The sequence below is a fragment of the Panthera pardus genome, unplaced genomic scaffold, assembly GCF_024362965.1.
Source record: "Panthera pardus isolate Hobbes unplaced genomic scaffold, ASM2436296v1 HiC_scaffold_24, whole genome shotgun sequence".
NCBI lineage: Eukaryota > Metazoa > Chordata > Mammalia > Carnivora > Felidae > Panthera > Panthera pardus.
The window spans coordinates 26,822,096-26,842,075 of NW_026526810.1; the positions used below are offsets into that span (position 1 = coordinate 26,822,096).

At 43.7% G+C, this 19,980-nt stretch overlaps 1 protein-coding gene across 4 annotated transcripts in view; it reads right to left on the minus strand.

Moving 5' to 3' along the window:
* The window catches only part of THSD4 (thrombospondin type 1 domain containing 4), a 566,849-nt gene that overhangs the window by 91,385 nt on the left and 455,484 nt on the right, over positions 1-19,980 (minus strand). For all 4 annotated transcript variants that reach the window (XM_053888890.1, XM_053888892.1, XM_053888891.1 and 1 more), the window contains one exon: positions 6,309-6,513. In XM_053888890.1, coding sequence (XP_053744865.1) covers positions 6,309-6,513 — 205 coding nt within the window. The remainder of the gene's footprint in view (positions 1-6,308; positions 6,514-19,980) is intronic.

Consider the following 19,980-nt stretch of genomic DNA (forward strand, 5'->3'; position numbering starts at 1 on the left):
TATAGTAAAAGTTAATAAGTACATTCATAATATTTTGTGTTGGTCCAGGTTTGGAGAAAGGCTCTTTTGGTGGGGGTACAAATTGGTACAACCACTTTGTAGAGGAATCTTCCTTTCTCTCTCAGTGTTCATTCCATTTGACCTACGAATTCTATTTCTAGGAATCTATCCTACAGAAATATTTACATAAGTATGAAAGGATATACCTATTAGGATATTCATGGAAGCATTACTTGTAAGAAGACCTTTATTTAAGTTTTCTTCTCCAAGAATTTGCTCTTTTTCTTCTAGAAACAACTTTTAAGTTATATATCTTGGCTTTTCTTTCATGGTATGGGCTTAAAAAAATGTCTACTGATCCTTGGTTGTCCACTTATGTTATTGTCTATTGATGTTTAAGATGAAAGCAATGGGAAGGCTGCTTGAGAATTCTGTACACATTGGCAGAGCTTGTCAACAGGCCAAATTTTAGAGGGTGAAAAATGGGGCACCGGTCATTCAGTTGCTTCTTCCTCCAATTCCACAATGGTTACTGAGGTCTTGGGGGCACCAATCCTCACAGCCACGTTCTAGTTCCCATCAGCTTTTGGATGAGGAGGTTGAGGCCAGCATTCTGAATGTGCGTGCCGGGGGGTGGGGGTGGGGTGCCCGTTCATATATTCCTCCATTTTTCAGTTCCATTCTCTTCTCCCACCCTCCATTTTATCTGCTGCCCCCAGACCCGGAGGCTGCTGGGCTCTGCATACGGGCTGGCCCCTCCTCATTATTATCCCCTCAGCTACCAAGGCTATGATTTCCTCTGCTCTATTAGAGAACATTCTTCCATCTGCTTTCAGAAATGTGTTCCAGAAATTTGTTAAAATCATTTCACAGATGCCCCCCCCCTCTTCTTTTCTTGGTGGTTGTAGGTTATATCCTGTCTTATTCCTTTCGTATCATTTTGATGGAATCTTGGGAGGAAGGGGGCAAAAGAACCCTCATGTACTCAGTCTGCCATCTTGAACCACAAATCAAATGTATTATTTGCAATATTAGAAAATGAGACAATTTAAACATCCCTCAATAAGGAACTGCTGAACTAGATTATGTTACTTCTGTTGTATGGAATACTCTGCACTCAGAAAATAATGAATTAGCTTTATGTAGTAATATGAAAAGGTATCATGATATAATACTAAAATAAAAAAGCAAATTGCAGAAAGTATGCATAGTGACACCACTTTTAGAAGATCCATTTTTTTTGTACTTCCACAAAGGACTGATGCACACGGAGCTGGTAAGGGTGGTCATTTATGTGTCTTAATTAACACCTGAAGGCAGCGGACCCAGTATGGGGTTGGCACAAAGAAGGAATCTCATCTTTTTGCTCTATATCATCTGTATTGTTCAAAATTTTTACAATGCATGTGACAGATCTTTGGGATTAACTATCATACGGATGTAAGACATTCTGTTATCTAAATACTCCAACCTTTCCCATAGAGAGAGCAGCTCAGCTAATAAATGAAAGGTTTGCAACCTACAGACGATCCATGATACTTGATGTTTTAAATGCTGGTGATTATTATTATTGTTTAAAACCTTTAAGAAAACGTGCTTAAAAGTAAAGGTATTGCCAATTTATTTTCTAAAGCTTACAGACCTTTAACAAATTTCTTCCAAGTCTCAGGCTCTATGACATGTAGCATGTTGGCAGGTAGAACATGTCCTGTAGAATCAATTTTGCTTGGTATGCTTTTATGTCTGATTTCTGAACTGTTACATAATGACATTAGTAAGCTGAGCTAGCTGCACTAGCCAAACTTTGATATTTCAGGTAGAATAGTTTTACAACATCTTATTACTAAGGAAGAGGTAAGTAATATAAAATGTCAATCATTTTAATAAAATTAGGTTTAACTTTTTATTTCCAAAGAGCAGGGTTCAGAATAACTCTCATGCAAAAGCACAATAGATAGCCTTTAGCAGATCCATGGATTCCAAAGCCTTTTCCATTAAAAAAAAAAGATATCTATCTATCTATCTATCTATCTATCTATCTATCTATATCTATCTATCTCTATCTATCATCTAGGAATCTATAATGCACCAAATAGTATATATTTTGGAGCATGTGGACAAATTCAAATAAACACTAAAAAATGGAGCTTGGGACGCCTGGGTAGCTCAGTTGGTTAAGTGTCTGACTCTTGGTTTCAGCTCAGGTCATGATCTCACAGTTTGAGAATCTGAGCCCCACATCAGGCTTTGTGCTTGCTTGGGATTCTCTCTCCCCCTCTCTCTGCCCCTCCCTCCCTCCTCTCTCTATCTCAAAATAAATAAATAAACTTAAAAATAAAAGTGGAGCTCAGTTCTGCAAAAATTCATTGGTTTCCAATCTAAAAGGAGACAAAGGGTCTAGCTCCTGAAATCTGTGCATCATTAAAGGTCACGGTTTCTCCAGCTTTGCCCAGAGAAATAGTGGGTGTCACAAAGTGCTGAGCTGGCCTGTTGCCCCAGCTCCAGGTGGGTCTGTCCCCTGTGGGTTATGGCAGGACCAGGGCTAGAGCTCTGGCCTTCGGAGTCTGCATCCTAGCAGGACCAGCTCTTTTTTTTTTTTTTAATTTATTTTAATGTTTATTTATTTTTGAGAGAGAGAGAGAGAGACAGAGGGACAGAGAGACAGAGAATGAGCAGGGGAGGACATAGAGAGAGGGAGACACAGAACCTGAAGTAGGTTCCAAGCTCCGGGCTGTCAGAGCAGAGCCCGACGTGGGGCTCGAACTCATGGACTATGAGATCATGACCTGAGCCGAAATTGGATGCTCAACTGACTGAGCCACCCGGGTGCCCCTAGCGGGTCTAGTTCTTGATGGAAAAAACCAAACTCAGCGTCTGGTTGAATGCACCAAATTCAGCCATAAACTCAGCGTCTGGTTGAATGCACCATTACTATTTACATATTAGCCAAGATTTGGGGGATGTATGCCTCCTTCTTCCGCATATGTAGTTTTGATTTTTAAATTTCAATTTTCACATCCTCACTCTATCATTGCATCTTTAGTAATTCTAGATCTTTCTCGAAGCAAGCAAAGTAAAGAATGCCCAATTTTAAAAATCAGAAGGCCACGTACGTCAAAATGCTTGGAGACTCTGGTACTTACCATACACATAGCACGACTGTTATCATTAACTAAGCGACTGGCCTAGAAAAGGCACTTACGTATTAAGGGTTTTAAAATTAAAAACCTTTTAAAATGAGGTGATAAGACCATCTTTTCCAGCAGTAATAATATAAGTCCTTCTGTTTTCATAGAAAGCGATTTTCCATTTCTATCGAGTTTGGAGAGTTAGTCATTAAAAAACACCAAGTGTTTCACAAGAAAAAGTTTGATTTGCATCACAAATAACTAAAGGTAATTCTGAGAAACAGGGCAACTTTGAAAGGCTGTGCATGGTTTGAAAGCAATGACACAAATTTGAACTATTTCTTCCCTCTCTATTGCCAATTCTACAGAACAGCTGTACATGAACAGCCAAATCAATTTTGTGCATCAAGTCACATTTTTACACAAAATAGTTTTCCTAGGGGCGCCTGGGTGGCGCAGTCGGTTAAGCGTCCGACTTCAGCCAGGTCACGATCTCACGGTCCGTGAGTTCGAGCCCCGCGTCAGGCTCTGGGCTGATGGCTCAGAGCCTGGAGCCTGTTTCCGATTCTGTGTCTCCCTCTCTCTCTGTCCCTCCCCCGTTCATGCTCTGTCTCTCTCTGTCCCACAAATAAATAAAAAAACGTTGAAAAAAAAAAATTAAAAAAAAAAACAAAAAAAACCCAAAACAAACAAAATAGTTTTCCTAGCCAGGAATCACACAGTAAGAAAACCAAAACCTTCACCATTACCTGGAAAATTGTAGAGAAATCCACCACATATCTCTTCAAAAAACGTTTAAGTGTTTGAAAATGTGTAATGTAAAACACAGTCGTTGAACAGTTCAAAAATAGCCAGAGACACCTGTGTTCTAATGGCTTCTACACAATCTCAGGCAATCCCATGCAATTTAACTTTTAAACTATACAGACCCGACAGAATAGGAGATTTAGCAGGATAGGTGGGATAGCTAAAGAGAATACTTGTGATCAGAAAAATACCATCCGAACCACTGTACATTTTAAAAGGTTGAATTTCACGATACATGAATTACATGTCAATAAACATAAGAAAAAAGGAGGAAAAAAAAAGCATTGCAAGTAGTTTCAGTGCTGAAGACAGAAGGTCCCATTCATCACCTCTGGAACCTCCTTTCTCTGTGGCCTGTTCTTCTGTTTCCATTCTCCCTCCTTTGCCCACATGCCATCCTATAATATTGGCAAAGGACTCTGGATTTCTCATGTACCCAACTGCTCTCTGGGCATACAAGGTTGAATTTGACTTTCTGAATCATCACCCTTTCATTGAGCCTTTTTTAGGGGGAGAGGGAATTTTGATTCCACGAAGCTCTGATGTACTAAAAAGGTCTCAGAGACAAAGGAAAGGGAACGAACATTGGTCAGTTGCTAGTAAGTGATAGGGTTCTGCTGGGTTCTGAATATCTGTTACGCTATTAATTGTCCTGAAAACTTACAAGGTCAAGATTCTTCTTCCCATACTCTAGATGCAAACACTGAGGCTCCGAGAGCAGTTTCCATTCAGACATCCAGTGGATATTCACCCAAGAGGGTTTTCTCTTCAGAGGGCACAACTTAAAAACTGTTTGCCGAACAGGACTAATTTGAGCAATGAGAATTTACTAAAAACAACACAACGCTCGTGAAAAGTGGCATTGTTTTCTGGTGCACTTGCACCCAATGATGCTTCAACTAATCCCCTGAAGAACATTTTCCACTCTAGAAGATGGGATGTTTATGGAGATGTGATGTTCTAATATTAAAAAAAAAAAAAAAAAAAAAAGGAGTAAACACACACAAGGACTATCTTCTCACAACTAAAAATAACACACAAACCACTCACTGGGAAAACTGGGCTTATTGTCACTTTGGTGGCTCCTGGGCTTGCCAGAGCCAATGGGTCAGCTCTCCACTTTAACTGGACTTGTCTCAGGGTCTCACCTGCCATTCCTTCCTCCTCCTGCCAATAAATCCAGGTGAAGCTAATTTCAGTTGCATTTTCCTGGGTGCAGAGAGAAGAGCTGTGGCATTTGGAGTTGTCGGGTCCGGATTTATCTTCGGGGGTGTTCCTGGTACTTGAAATTTGCAAACTTAACCACCTCTCTCAACTGCTGCAACCACTGACTGCTGCATGGCCAATGGTGTACCAGAAGAACTCTGAGAACTGCTCATGGGTATTATATCTTGATAGACTGCTATGCTTGGAGATAGACTGCCTGGGTTCGAATCTCAGCTCTACCTCATCCTTGCTGGGCGATGTTGGCAAGTTACATAATCTCTCTGTGCTCATTTCCTTATCTATAAAATGGGGATAGGAACTGCTCCTATCCCTAGGGTTGTTGAGAGGGTTCAATAATTTAGTAGAGGCAAAACACTAAGAATGGTGCCTGGCACATAGTGTCTGTGCCATTTAAGTGAAAGACATAATTAAAAAATGAAAATGAATATTGCCTTCACGAAATGACTCAGGAATTGCTTTCCTTGTGTTATTTTGTTGGTTAATCTGCACATGCTTACCTAAAATTGGTAAAAATTAATTTGTATGGCCTGATTGGCTTTGTGTAAAATGCAATCAGCCAGAAACCCAGGAGGAAGTATCAACAAAGATCTAACTTTCAGTAGGAAAATGGGTTAAAACGGCTTCTTGATATTGACGACCTTAACCAAAACGACTGCAGCTGTTAAGAAGATACATACGTGCTCTACACATCCTGCTGCCTCAGGCAGATGAAGCAGAAAGAAGAGAAAAAATGGTTTTACTTTAGACTTGTAGGGAACGAAGCTCCAGACAGGGTCATCAATGGCCCCTGGCCACCTTGAACTCCCAACAGAACAAAGACTGGCACATACCCTGGCTTTTTATAGAGCCTCCCCCATCTCAGAGAAACCATTTAGCCCATCACCTGTTTCATAACCACGTTGCTCTTGGCAGGAACAAAGGCTGGCTTAAGTGTGTAGGTATTAAATATTTATTTGCAAGGACTTCTAAGATTTTCTCCACCCACGCTTCTCATTTCAAGGGGGAGGCCAAGCGGTGCTTTGGCGTGCCCAAGTGGCACCTTCTACGTGTCTACGGACCTCTGGACACTGCTGTGTCACGATCCTGGGAAGGAATGAATCATCTGGTAGTGACAGAGGGTTTCCTCCGGAAAAAGACCAAGCTTACCCAAATAGTTGTTGCTCTTGTACATCTCGGTGATGTTGATTTTGGTGGCTCCTTGGGGAATCTCGACAACTCGGTGGTAGCCCAGGCTCGTGAGGGCATGCTTGAACACGCCTGACACAACCTGACAGCCTGTGTTATCGCCTCCACACACCCCGCATTTGTCCACAACTTTGTCGGAGCCTAAGTAGTCGTCACAGCCAATGCTCTGTGGAGAGGTAGAAAACAAAAGACTCTTGTAGCATGTAACAGGAGTGTGAGGGGAGACGGGGCGCGGGGGCGATGGAAGATCTATTAGTGGGTCTCGAACTGACCTCCCTCCTGCCCCCATTCAGCCCCTGCAGGTGAGCAAGTTCATTCTTCCTGCACTCGATGGATAGTCACAAAGCACCGACTCTGGGCAAGAAATGTATGAAATGTACACTCTAGGGGCGGGGTGCAGGCCCCAGACAGTAGACAAGACAAGCAAATCAAACAGTACGCTTGGTGGTGGCAAATTATAAGGAGAAAATTAGGCAGAGAGAAGGAACAGGGAGGGTGTGGGGGCCGGTCACTTATTTATACTGGCCGGACAGTGAAGTTGTCCTGCACATCCATCCCCCTATGGGACTCAGAGGGGAGAGATCATCTGGGATTTCTATACAAAGTTCTTTGGCTCCATGATAAGTATTGCACCAAAAATTGGGGTTTGTCCCCAAGTCTTGTGTTCTAAATGACAGACCGTATAAATGCTTAGCAAAGTACCCTGAGAAGTGGTACTCGCAGGCTTAGCCTCTTAGGGCATTAAGTCAAACTGGTCGAGATCTGGGTCTCTGCTGGTCACTGTGGCTCTGAAGAGTTGAGCAGCAGGATTTGGCTTGGCTCCCCCAGAGCATTTTTCCTGGGGGAAAGCGGGGAAGGAGGCAAAGGCCAGAGACGCCAGCGAGCTGGACGATGATCTTCCCATGACTCAAAGATTTCTTTTGCTTTATCTTTCCCCTCCCTGTTCATGTTTCCGTTGGGGCCATTTTATTTTGCACTTGGAACAAAGTGCAAGGTCATTACCTTTATACAGTCTTTTCCTACTTCTGGGGCTCATGATCATGCTTCCTGCATCTAAGATGTGGGCATGTGGTTGGGGCAAAGAATTCTGTCACATTTCTACGGGCAGATGGAAGTGAGCAGATGACAGCTGGGCAATGAAGCGCTGTGATGACAGGATTCATTCACTGGGTTATGGGGATAGGGAACGGTACTTGAGATCAGAATGGTACTCTAAAACTTGAGACACATGTTTGCGGAATCACAGGCTTGTGTTGGTTCTTTGAATTCTAAAGAGCACTCATCAGACCCCATCCCAGGGGGGCAAAGTGGTCGGCAAACCATCCAAAATCCACTTGTGATTTTGTGAAGTAACACTGGGTCTGTTCATATGGGCCCTACAGGTCAAATCCTATACGCAGAGTCAAATCAGAAGGTTTTCAGGCTGTCCCCTCCAACCTCACGTTTGATTGACATCTTTCTGTAGACACTGTACCTCTGCATTATTACTTCCATATTCCTGAGTGCACATTAGTCCATCAATAATAACTGGTCTCTCTTCACAAATAGCTTCTCTGTAAAACATTATTTCTGACAGTAACAGAACATCATCTCAATATGTTCATCCACATCCAATTAACCTCTCAAAATGCCATGTTTGCTGTGTATTTCTCCTCCCTCAAATATTTCTTGCCCCTGCCCCAAGCACATTTTAGCAGAAAAATAAGGAAAATGTTTTCCATGCATGATTTCCATCTCTGACCCCTTGGGTTCTCCTTTGCTTTGAGAAAAGAAAAAAAAAAAAAAAAGAAACAAGCAAAATGCCACATTGCCAAAGCAAGATTCCAACCAAATTAAGGACATGCCTCTGATTGTCACCGATGGGGACGATGGATAGAAATGTTGGTCAGCACACAGTCCTTGCCCTGTCCAGCAAAATCTCACTCTCCTCCCTTTCCATTTCTGCCGTCCCTGGGCCCGGTTTGTCCCAGACTGAGCTCCTCCTCACGGGGGATTCCAGGAAAGGGAGCACTTCATACAAAGGCAGAGAGGTAGGAAAGCATGTTCACAGAACAACACGGCTCAAGTGTAGGGTTGCTGGGAGGCATGAAATCAGGCTGGAGAATTCAGCTGAATGGTTTAAGAATCTTGTTTGCCAGGAGGAAGAATTAGAATTTTATCTGAAGGCATCAACAAGCAACCCCTTTCTGGTGTCGAGAAAGGGAGGGCCATGCTCAGATTTGTTTCTCAGATGATAACTTTGGTGTTGTGGAGAGGGTCCCAGAGTGAGGAGAACAGGCAGCCTAGCCCGTCTCTCTCTTCTAAATGGGGTATAGGGGACATTTCAAGGATGAATGAGAGCCTCCAAAGACAAGGACAGACATCACATGAATCCTTAGCCCCCAGCCCCATTAGAGCAGGAGGACCAACAAGAAAATTACAAATTACGCAGCCACAGTGGGCTTCAGACAACCACAGACACAGAATAAATGCCATTTTATCTTGTGAAACAGATATTATATTGAGATGTTCTCCACAGTCCCATGAATGCCACCCCCACATGCCAGATTTCCTATGCAGCACAGCCACTCTGCAGGAATCTAGACATGGGAGGGAAGGTTGTAACCTTTTCTCCTGCCAGACGTCCAAATGGCCTACAGGTTGGCTTCGGTGAAGCGTGTAGCCACACAAGAGACGCCAAGAACTACAGGTGACACCCTGTTTCCTCAGGGCTTCATGGCCACTTCCTTCTGGGCTCAGCGCTGAAAACATCTCCACCACCGTCCGGGTCTTTCAGGGGACGATGCCCACAAGTGAATTGGGCCTGAATTCTGGCTCGCACTTTAGGAAGCTGGTCAGCTGGTCTCTGATGGGGATGACTTAATGCACTGGTCTGTTTCCAAACTCAGAGGCGCTACCAAAGTGCTATCACTAGGTGCTTAAAAAAAAAAAAGGGCACTGGAGTCTGTGGACCCGGGTTTTGTGTTGGCTCTGCCTCTTAGGAGCGCTGACCTTTGGACGCACCAGTTAGCCATTCTGAGCCTCTGGTTCTTTTTCTGTGGCTGGGGTTGGTACGGTGTCTACCCGACGGCAATGTCGGGAGGACCTAAGCAGGTAAACAAGAAGGTGCCTGGCAGCATGGGTTTGGTTAATTACGGTCCTCATATACTGGTTGCATCTGGAATCCATCCACTTCGAGGTAAATTCCACCATCGTATAACCACAGACCCACTCCTATTTCTACAATGCTCTCTATTACTTCTCAGTCACAGATACTCTCTTCTTCATTTGGAGAGAGTCAGAGACATCCAAAGAGCTGAGGAAAGGCCAGCGTTCACCGTAAAGGTAAGGCACGTTGCTGGGCCCCTTCACCCTTACTGCGCCAACAGCACCTCGTGAAAACGGACAGGATGAACATCTGCTCCTTGATCTACCTTTATTTCATGTTTTTTTCTCACCATGTACCTCACTTCAGAAGAGACATTTCTTGCGGTGACAAAGACAAGTGGACAACTGGACAAATACCCTTAGTATTCTTCCAGTGAGTTTTGCAACATGTTGTAGGAGAATTTTACGCGTTGCAAGCCGTCACAGAAGAAATTGCTCAAGAATTGCCCCCAGTTGTGTGCCGACATTAACCTAAATGAAGTTTCCTGAGGGAAATGACCGATCTGGATGACATATCTGGTGGTGGAGTTCACAGGGAGGAGGCCTCCGTACATCACGGCAGGGCAGGCTGGTGCCTGGTGTGCAGATAGGGGAGCTTCTGATGCCCTAATGGGAAGCAGATGTTTCTATGTGTGCTCAATAAACACACCCGATAGGGTAACCTCCACTGGTTGGCTAGATGACACGGACAGATAGCACAACGCGCCTTAATCATCACGCTGTCACAACAGTGTGGGAGCACGTTATTATTAAAATGATTAGTAGCTAACACCAATTTGCTTTTGTTTGCAGTAAGCTAATTCGTGGAAATACATATGGATGCCAAAACTTCTATTCATGACATTCTGTTGAAAGAAATCCTTTGCATAATGATAAATCCCTCCCTCTGATTACGTTAGGAATGCACATCGATACCACCTTCCTGGAAAGCAATTTAGCAATATATACTGTTTGATCCTATTTCTTCTTCTAGGAATTTATGCCAAGGAAATGATAAATGAGGCTAACACTTTCTGTATGAAGGAACTCATCACAGTCATTATTATTAATAAGAAACAATCGGAAGAGTCCTGAATGTCCAACACAGGAAAACAGTGAAACAACATATAGAAATTCTCTAGGAAATACTGGATGGATCTTTTTCCAGCCATTATGCTCATTAAAATCTGCTCGTACTTGCACCTACGTGATTGGCCCTCAACACAGTTCGGGAAATATTTTCTGAGGCAACCCCTACTATGTGCCAATAGGGTGTTAGGCAGGGAGACATGAAGGTAAAACACACACAGTTCTTACGGTCTACATCAGGGTTGGCAAATGACAGTTCGCAGGCCAAATCTGGCCCATGACCCATTTTTGTAAACAAAGATTTACTGGAACACAAACACGCCCATTTGCTTGCCTACTGTCTAGGCTGCTTTTGTGCTGTAACAGTGGGGTTGAGTAGTTGCGACAGAGATAGTATGGTCCACAGCACCCAAGATATTTGTGGTCTGGTGCTTTACAGAAAAAATGCCAACCTCTGGACTAAACTAGAAGGCAGATGTGATCCCGTCATTCAACATAGTATATACTGGTGGGAGGGCAAGACTGAGGCTCAGGCTGAGGCTTCCAGATAAACCTCTGATTGCCCTCACCTGCTTTCTATACGCTGCCCACTTGACTTGTTCCAATATGTTTTAACCCTAAAACATAAGGCAAAGAGTTGTCATCTTCTACCTCAGTAGTCTTCAACAAGAGTTTTTTAAGGAAAAAAAAAACACATACTTTTTAAACAAAACCTCATGCAGAAATGCTGAACTCCAATATATAAAATGAGGCCGGGTTTGGAAATTCAGCACGTCACTTCCTTACCTTCTTGCTCCCGGCCATGGTTTCTCAACCATGGCTCTAGGGACATTTTGGGCCAGATGGTTCCTGGTTGTGGGGGCTATCTTCTGCACTGTAGGATGGTTGGTGACATGTGACACCCTCTCCTCAGTACGACAAATGAAAATGTATCTAGATGTTGCCAAATGTCCCCAAATGACCTCCAATTGAGAATCACTGCTGTAGCGTAATCTTCAGCTCATGGGATACCAGAGACGAACATGACAGTTCCCCCAGAAAGCATTAGAACAATGGCAGCTCCAAGAAAGTCAAAAACAGCACTCCGTCAATGTCAGAGAAGCTAATGAGCAAAGAATACTTAATTATCCAGTTAAAACAACAACAACAACAACAACATTTCCTCACCACCATCAACCAACCAGTAGGCTAGGGCTCTTTAAGCTTGCCATTTGGTCTAACTTCAGTACGGACAAGATTATGTTCCAGAAAGAACACAGTGCTTAGTATACAGTAGGCACTTAGTGAGTGTTTGTTGAATGAAAGAGCAGCTGGCTGAGGCATCAGGAGATCAAAACTACAGGACCAATTTTCTCTCTTAACTGGATCATCTCTAAGGTATCTTCTGGTGCTAAAATGTTTCCGGAAAAAAAAAGGAGTTACAGCCCTGATGTGAGGAATCCTGCCATGTCTCAAGTCAGAGGAATTTTCTATACGTAGACAAAATTAAATTGGAAACAGGAACCAATGGGAAACAAACTGACAATGTCATTCATTTGAAGAGAAGAAATGGTCCACAGGATGAAAGGTATTTTGGCTTCCCTAACGAAGACAGTTGTGAAACTAGCGATCTGGTTTTAATCAAGCTTATGGTTGTCGCTTTTCAGTACCTCATCCTATTTCATTAGAGAATAGCACCTTACCAAGCGACTTAACTGGAAGAAAATGCTGGCACTCTTGTAGGATAAAATTGGATGAAGGTCAACTGCAACAATGCTTACAAATCTGATGAAAGAAGCCCCGAGAGGGAAACGTTTCTCACGCCGTAAGAGAATTACCACCCTCCTTGCCACCAGGGTCGTCTCTCCCTGGAGAGGGGGGATATTCCAAACCCTCAAATTCCCATGCTTTACTTTCATGGTTTTCCTCCCTGAATGGCTTAAAATGGGGGGAGGGGGCATGAATGAATTATGACAATGATAACCGCTTTATTATAAAATAAGGCATATATATATTTTGTATAGAATCGTAGCAACCTCTGGACCTCCATTTTACTCTTAAAATGTAAGGCTCTCTGGTGAATTCTCTATTGAAAGAGAATTCTGTTTTGGGGCACCTGGGTGGCTCAGTTGGTTAAGCATCCGACTCTTGATCTCAAGATCAAGCCCCTGTGTTGGGCTCTACGCTGACAGTGCAGAGACTGCTTGGAGTTCTCTCACCCTCTCTCTCTTTCTCTGCCCCTACCCCACTCATGCTCACTCACATTCTCTCTCAAAAATAAATACAGTTAAAAAAATTTAAAGAGAATTCTGTTTAAAATACTTGGTCGGATTGTTTGGAAACCCTATAGGGCCCCAGGAGGGGCTCATACCATGTGGGAGAGGTCTGTTAGGTGCTGTGGTTTTAGCAGCCGAGGGGTCAGGACTAGGAAGTTTCCTGCAGAAAGGAGAAGACACAGTCTATATTCTATATGGCGAAGTTCTGGAAGCAAGTATTATCAAAAAGGCAACCGTGAGTTGGGTTGACGAATGTGCCCCAGGATGGAGGCTGTTTGCACTTTGGCCACATTTACACGGTCCCTCCTGGGCTCACACAGCCTGAGTCTGCAGGTGTGGGTCCAACCAGAAGGCCCTCAGAGGACTGTGGGTGAATCCAGTGACCCACCAGAAGGCAATAAGGGAGACTCATGCGTACATTCTTGTCCTTTCCTTGACACACAGCTTCTCTCCAAACGTGCCTGTTTGCATTTTTCTCCACAAGATGGCACCTACAGGCCTTCGTAAAAGGGTACTCACCTAAGCAGCTAGTTTAGGGACAGGAAAACGTGGTTAAACATTTAAAGAATGATAGTTGAGGAACACCAGAAGGGTGGGCTCAGCAACTCAGGCGGATTGCATATTTACTGTTGTTAAGGTACGACTTTCACTTTCCCAAACATTTTTGTGGAGCATTTAAAAATGTGAGTGAACTAATCAGGCCTTTTACTTTCGCACTGTTCAAGGAAAATGCTTAGAAATCTGTGTAAATGTGTTAAACTTTGGGAGTTAATGGACTTTTTGGATGTCCAGGGATGGCTGAGAAGACTGGCTGGTTAGTTGGTTGGGGTGGGGAGATGAAAAGGGAAAAGTCTGGCTATACTGAACATTAGGGGGCTTGAGTCCCAGGGCTGTGGAGTCAGGGAACAGCACACGGAAACACGGTTTTCAGGAGATGCTTAGCAGACACAGGCATTCGGGAGAGATGGGGAGACTAGAGGCTGAGAAGCACAAAGACAGCTACATTTGGATGGGCGCAGAGGTAAGGGGGGCCTGGATGGGGAGAGGGAATTAGAATGAAGGGCAAAGTCACACCAAGCTACACTGAAGTAATGCCCTATGGACTGAAGAAGGATGCTCCATTAAAGGTAGAGTAGGGGAGACTTCTAGGTCCTGGGAGAACAGCAGTGTTGCCTGTTTCAGGCAGAAGCCTTACTTGGGGGGAGAGGGGGAGGCAGGCCTTTGAAGGAATCATCTTAGAGCAAGGATCGAGGTGTATATCTTGGTTGTCATTGATTTCCTCATTGGATTCAGTCATATTAATTCTCTCTTTCATTGGAACTTTCTTCTAGCACCGTAAACATTTTCATTGGAGCTGTCTGGATGGAAATCCTTCCAAAGTTTATTTTTTTCCTCCTCTGTCTTAATTAAAAAAAAAAAAAATCAAGAATAATAAACATTAGTTGATCCTTTCTAGACCGTTGTTACTTGTCACTCAAAGTGTGGTCCGTGTACCGGCAGCCTAGGATCATCTGAGAACTTGTTACAAATCATGGCCCCCATCCCAGGCTTACCTGAATTGGAATCTGTGTTTGAGTAGCATCCTTAGGCGATTCCTGTGCAATCTGGGATTATTTGGCTTTTGGATCATTTTTTGTTTACTTCGTGCTCTTTCTACTTTTCTCAAGGTGCACACCAACCCCCAAGTGACAGCCAACGCCCCGTCCAGGCAAAACAAAGACAGCGCAACACTATTACCCTTTTGGTTACAAACTGGAAAGAAACAATACCTTGAGAAAGCTTTTCTCTGTGAGATTTGTAATGGGGGCCAGGGTGAAGGTAAGGTGCATATTCATACACGGTCTCCTGAGAATCCCAGTGCTGGATGGCGGGAGAGGCTCTGGGGGCGCCAGCTCCTTGCCTCACCGAAGGAGACCCAAGTCCTAAGATGGCAGAGAGAGAGGACTTCCTGATAGGGACTCCTTTTCATGACACTCCAGATGCCCTCCTGCTCCTCCTGAGGCAGGGTTTTACTGTCTCCTCACCTCAAATAGTCCATCTTCCTTTCTTTGGGCTTATTATGTCCCCATAACCACACGAGGATGCTTTTATCTACCAGCCAGACTAGCAACTCCTTTTAACAAACTGTCAGTGTGTAAATCTTGGATAAACTGCTTGGGGGTGGGGGGTGGGACCCTGAGGCCTGGGGTCAGCAGAAACCAAGGCAACAAGAGACAATGGCCACACTGAGATACAGCCAAATAGGAGGAGTCTGGTGTTGCTTCCAGGGCTGGAGAGAGAAGAAAGGGACAAGGAAGAGGAGTAGGAGAGAAGCTAGGAGATGGTGGAGGGCTGATGAGAAGCCCTGAGTGGGTAGGAGGACCACTGACGACTGACCTTGCATCTGGAGCTCACTTGCGGACATTTAAGCCTCTCTCCGTTCCTGGCCCTCCCACATATTTATTGAAGTTCTACACCTGCTTTATGCCTCTTTCCCGGCCTTTAGAGCTCCTGGTTTAGATTCCTTGAAGCTTTCCATTCTTTCCATTTCCATAACCTGGGATGAAAATTTCTATGTTCCCCATGTCCAAAAGTCTTTTCTTCTAGACACATACAGGTTTGTTTGCCTAAGAGCATCCCCAATGCGCTCTACACCTGCAAGTGACATCATTTTTCTGAGCCTTAAACAAAGCCGTGAAGGTACAATCGTCACATCTTTTGTGACGCTTCACTGAGAACATGCAGATGAAGGCACCTAGTTCAGAACGGGCTTGTCGTAGGGGCTGGAAAAACGTCAGTACGTTTTCCTTCTTGAGGGCGTGTGTGCCCCACTTCGGTGATGCCCCTGGGCACGTGCAGGCATCCTTTCTCTCACATAAGGCACACGCATTTCTACACTCACAGAGAAGCCTGGCCTGTTTGCACTGTCCACTGAAACCTCACTTCTATTTACACACGAGTCTCAGGCTGGGTTTGAAGCCATAGCTGTAATAGGTCAACGGCTACGATCATTTGCCTTTCCATGGCGTTCTGGGACAACGGTGATCAAGATTTTCAGAGATTTTCTTATAACTTGGTTATCCCTCTATTTTTTTTTTTAAATGTGTTTCCTTTTATTAGTCTTTCCTGGCTTGTGTTAAAGACCAGCTATGAAAAACCTCAAGAACCGTAAAGGGGTTATGTTCATTTTAGAAAGAGAGCAAGGGACGGAGCTTACAGCTTGGGCATGTTGGAGCCCAGTCTTATGGGAATCGTGGGTGGAAAACAGATGCAGGTAGGGACGCAAGCAGTTTGCAGGGAGGCAGGCAGTAGGGAGCCCCATGTTATAAGTGACAGCGATCACGAAGAGAGCACTCACCACTCGCGAGGCATCTTCTACATGGTAGCCTGTTTAATGATCTTGACTATCCCTATTTCATTGAAGCTCAGAGAAGACAAGGTCACACAGAGGTGTGATAGAGGGTTCGAATGAAAAGGCTTTCTGTCTCTAACGCCCGGGCTCTCTTTCCTCTGTTGGTTGCATAGTCTCCTAGTCCAATGGAAACCTTTCTTGTAAGGACAGGGCCTGTGGCGCTGGGTCACATATACCAATGGCTAGAATGACGAAGAAATCAAATAGCGATAATTCCTTCTTACTGCCTCTATCACTGGGGGCTGCTCTCTGGCTTTCCCTAAGACCCTTCCAAGGGGGCCCTACCTGTAGTCTGTTGCCTGCTCTTTCACAAGGACTAACAATTGATTCCACATCTCCGGTAGCTTCTCTTTCTTCTCCTGCTCTCCCATGTTGCCTCTTTCCAATCATTCAGTGTGCATTCACCCAGAGTCGGGAACATCTATAACACTACCCTTTCTTTTACAGCAAATTCCTCAGTGCAAAATTATTCATTGAGATAGTAACTATTTTTCTCACGTGTCTTCCTGGGAATGGAAACTATTGGTTTACCAAGCTGGGAAATATTTATGACTCAAGGAAAAGCATCATGTTCCACAGAATATAACGTTATTCAATCCAAGAGTTTGTTCCTTGGTAGTAGAAGGGCCAAGAAATCAAATAAGGATACCTTCTTAGTCTCCCTTCTAACCATCGATGCATCCAATATGAATATTCATTTCATTAGGAAATGAAGACATTGTATTTTATGTATGCTCTGAAGGAAGAAATTTGGCTGAAATATTTAAACATGAAGGCTCCTTCATGCTTCTTTTGAAGGATGGCTAAGAACAGGGTTATCTGTCAAACTCAATGTGTTCCATAACAATAATTCAGGTGGCAGCCAGATGAATAATTCTCATGCTTGCAGAGAATTTCCCTCCTCTTGCAACTTTAAACCAAAAGGTAAGGCAAGGGCAGATGTGATACATGGCTTCCAAGTGACCACGTGAACAACATGCTCTTGTATATGTAAATATTTAGGACATGCAAACCAGTTAGATAAATACTGATCCTTCACCTTCTTTTGTGGAACCTTGAAATTCTTCATTTTCACCAGCCCCTTCCTTAAACGGATCGTATCTATGAGCTTTTAAATCACGCCCCCCAGATGCGTCAGCATAAGAAAGGCTAAAGCTGTGGTTTCAGGTAATCTATCCTGCATGTGGCTGTGAAATTTATCTTCTCGAGATACTGCTGTCATCATGTCATTCTTCAGGCTCAAAAGGCTTCCTGATGTCAGCTGTCACTTAAACAAGCTGATTATTTCCTCCCAGGCATTATGCCTCTATTTGAGTCCCTGATTCCAGGTGGAAAGGAGAGCCTGGGGCTGTAGCAGCCCAAGAAAAACTCTACCCCAGGTGCCAGAAAACTGAGTGAAAGTAGGGCTTTTGAAAAAGATCCAGCCTCCTTCTGTTTCAACAGCAACAGTACTTTGTTAAAGTGACAGTACATGTTAATTAGCAACACTAATTATTAATTATGTATTCTAATTTATTGGGTTGGTTTTGTGATGCTAAAGGGAGATAAAGTTTGCAAAAAGCATCTGACACATGAAAGGTACCCAATATATGTTATGTTTTATTTAAAGTCAAGTTAAAGATAACATACAGGGCACATTCAATGAAATACAAACAAATGATACTCATTCCGAGCTTAAACAATAGCCTCCTTGGAATGTTATTTAGTGAGAGAACGGCCTGCATGTACTTTAAAGAATGTGGAATGGCAGCAAATATGGAAGTAAAAAGAAAAGCATTTCTCTGGCACAGTAAAATAAACCCTAGTTAGAAGAAAGCCGGAGCCAAAGTCAAAAAGTCAAAAAATTCACTTTTGACAGTTGATGGGACTCCCTGGGCACTATGAGAAAGGTGTGCTCTCATGATTCAGAGAGGTCTACAGAGGTTCTTATGAGCACCAAGAAAAGCAATAGAAAGAAAGGAAACTGGTGCTTGTTAAGGCTCTCTTAGGGTGAAAATATTTACTACCATTTTAACAGAGGAGGAAAGAGGGAAGTTAAGTGACTCACCCAAGGTCACATAGCCAGGCATCAGGATAGAGACCATATCTATGGAGCTCAAGAACACCGAAGCAGGGTGATAAGGTGGAGGCCAAACAGGTGAGGTTAGCACAGTGATGAGACAGGGACTACAGTGGTGAACAGTACATGCTGACAGGCGAGGAGCAGGGGCTGTAGGAGGAGGGGGTGTGAACAGCTCTGGAAGTGGGTGAACACGGTGACCACAAAGGCGAATGTCCACTGAACGAGGACAAGCAGCCTGGGGTTGACAGGTGCTAGAGGGAAAGGTGGCTTTGGAGAGTTTGCTCTTCCCTGACATTTCATGGAAAGGAGTATCTGAATATCATCTTGGACTTCCCCTTCACACTCACGGAAAGCTCCAGGTCCCCAGAAGCGTTGAGTCCTCTCTTGTCCATTGACTCTGTGTGCTGCCAGAAGCCTTGGGGCTAAAAATTCTCCCAACCACTTTTTCCCGTTCTAACAAAAGGATACAATGGAGGCTTTCAATCCAGCGCGGACCCAAGGGTCTGGGACATTAAATCCTTTGGACAGCTTCTGTTTCCTATGAGGTTCACTCAGTCTCAGTCTCAGTCTCCAGAAAGTTCTTTGATGAGCAGAAAGGGAGCCATGAGCATATAGGTCATGGTTTCTCCAAGACCACCTTTCCTTTGGGTTTATGTGATTCATCCTGGTGATCCTGGGGATTTTCAATCCCTTTTGAAATCTAAGGTCACCCTTTTTGAGACTGCCTCCTTATATGGGTTTGAGGGTTGTGAAGAAATCACTGTATAACTTCAATTTTTTCAAGTTGTGTTTTTAAATGATAGGAAACAGCCCTTTAAGATAAAGAAACTTCTGGAGATCTTGAGCAGAGGAAGGCTATAAACCTATAGCTCAATAGGTGTTCATGCAGAACACTGATTTTGAGTTGTTAATGCCTCCTTTGGGTTCTGTGAGTTAGCCAAGGCATTAACCCTGAGATAAGGAGTGAATTGGACTGCTTGAGCAAGCGTCTACTTGAAGACTGGAAAATCCTTGCCTCAAGTAAGCTGGTAATGGTGACATGGTTAACACAAAGCTATTGAAATAGGAACTAGCAAAATGATTTATTTGCTTCTTAGAATGGCTGGAAAACCACGTCATTAGCTTAGGTGAGGATGTTTGTCTTCCTCTCTGCTGTGGCTCAAAGTCAACAATAAATTGAACCAGGTTTTTTTGATGGAAGCTAAAATGTCAGGGAACAGAACACACACAAGGGGGGGAGGGGTGCATAGGGCATTGATCTAGCTGGCCATGAAAATCAAATTTGAATTTCCTTATAGATTTGGACCTTACAGTTACCAATGAGTGTTAGCAAAAAACACTCACTCTCTTTGCTGTAGAAGACCGCAGTTCTCTACTTTTCTCAAACATCACTAAACTGGATTTGAAACAAAGGTCATCAATCCTTTTCAGAAAATCTAACTTTGAAATTTCTCATAACAGATTTCTGTACTAGAGAGAGAATAAAATGGCCCAACTAGTAAGATGGGGAAGAGGCTCATCATAGTACAATCAGGCATATTGGCAAGTATTCCTGCCACGTACAGAATGCTGGAACCACAGAATCTTCGAGTAGAAGAAACCACAGAAGTCATGTGGTCTAAGCAAGGTCACAGGAAGTTCTGTTGGGGTCACGTTCCACACCAGCATCAGCCTAGGAACTGGTGTTCCCTGTGTAGACCCTGGACAGGT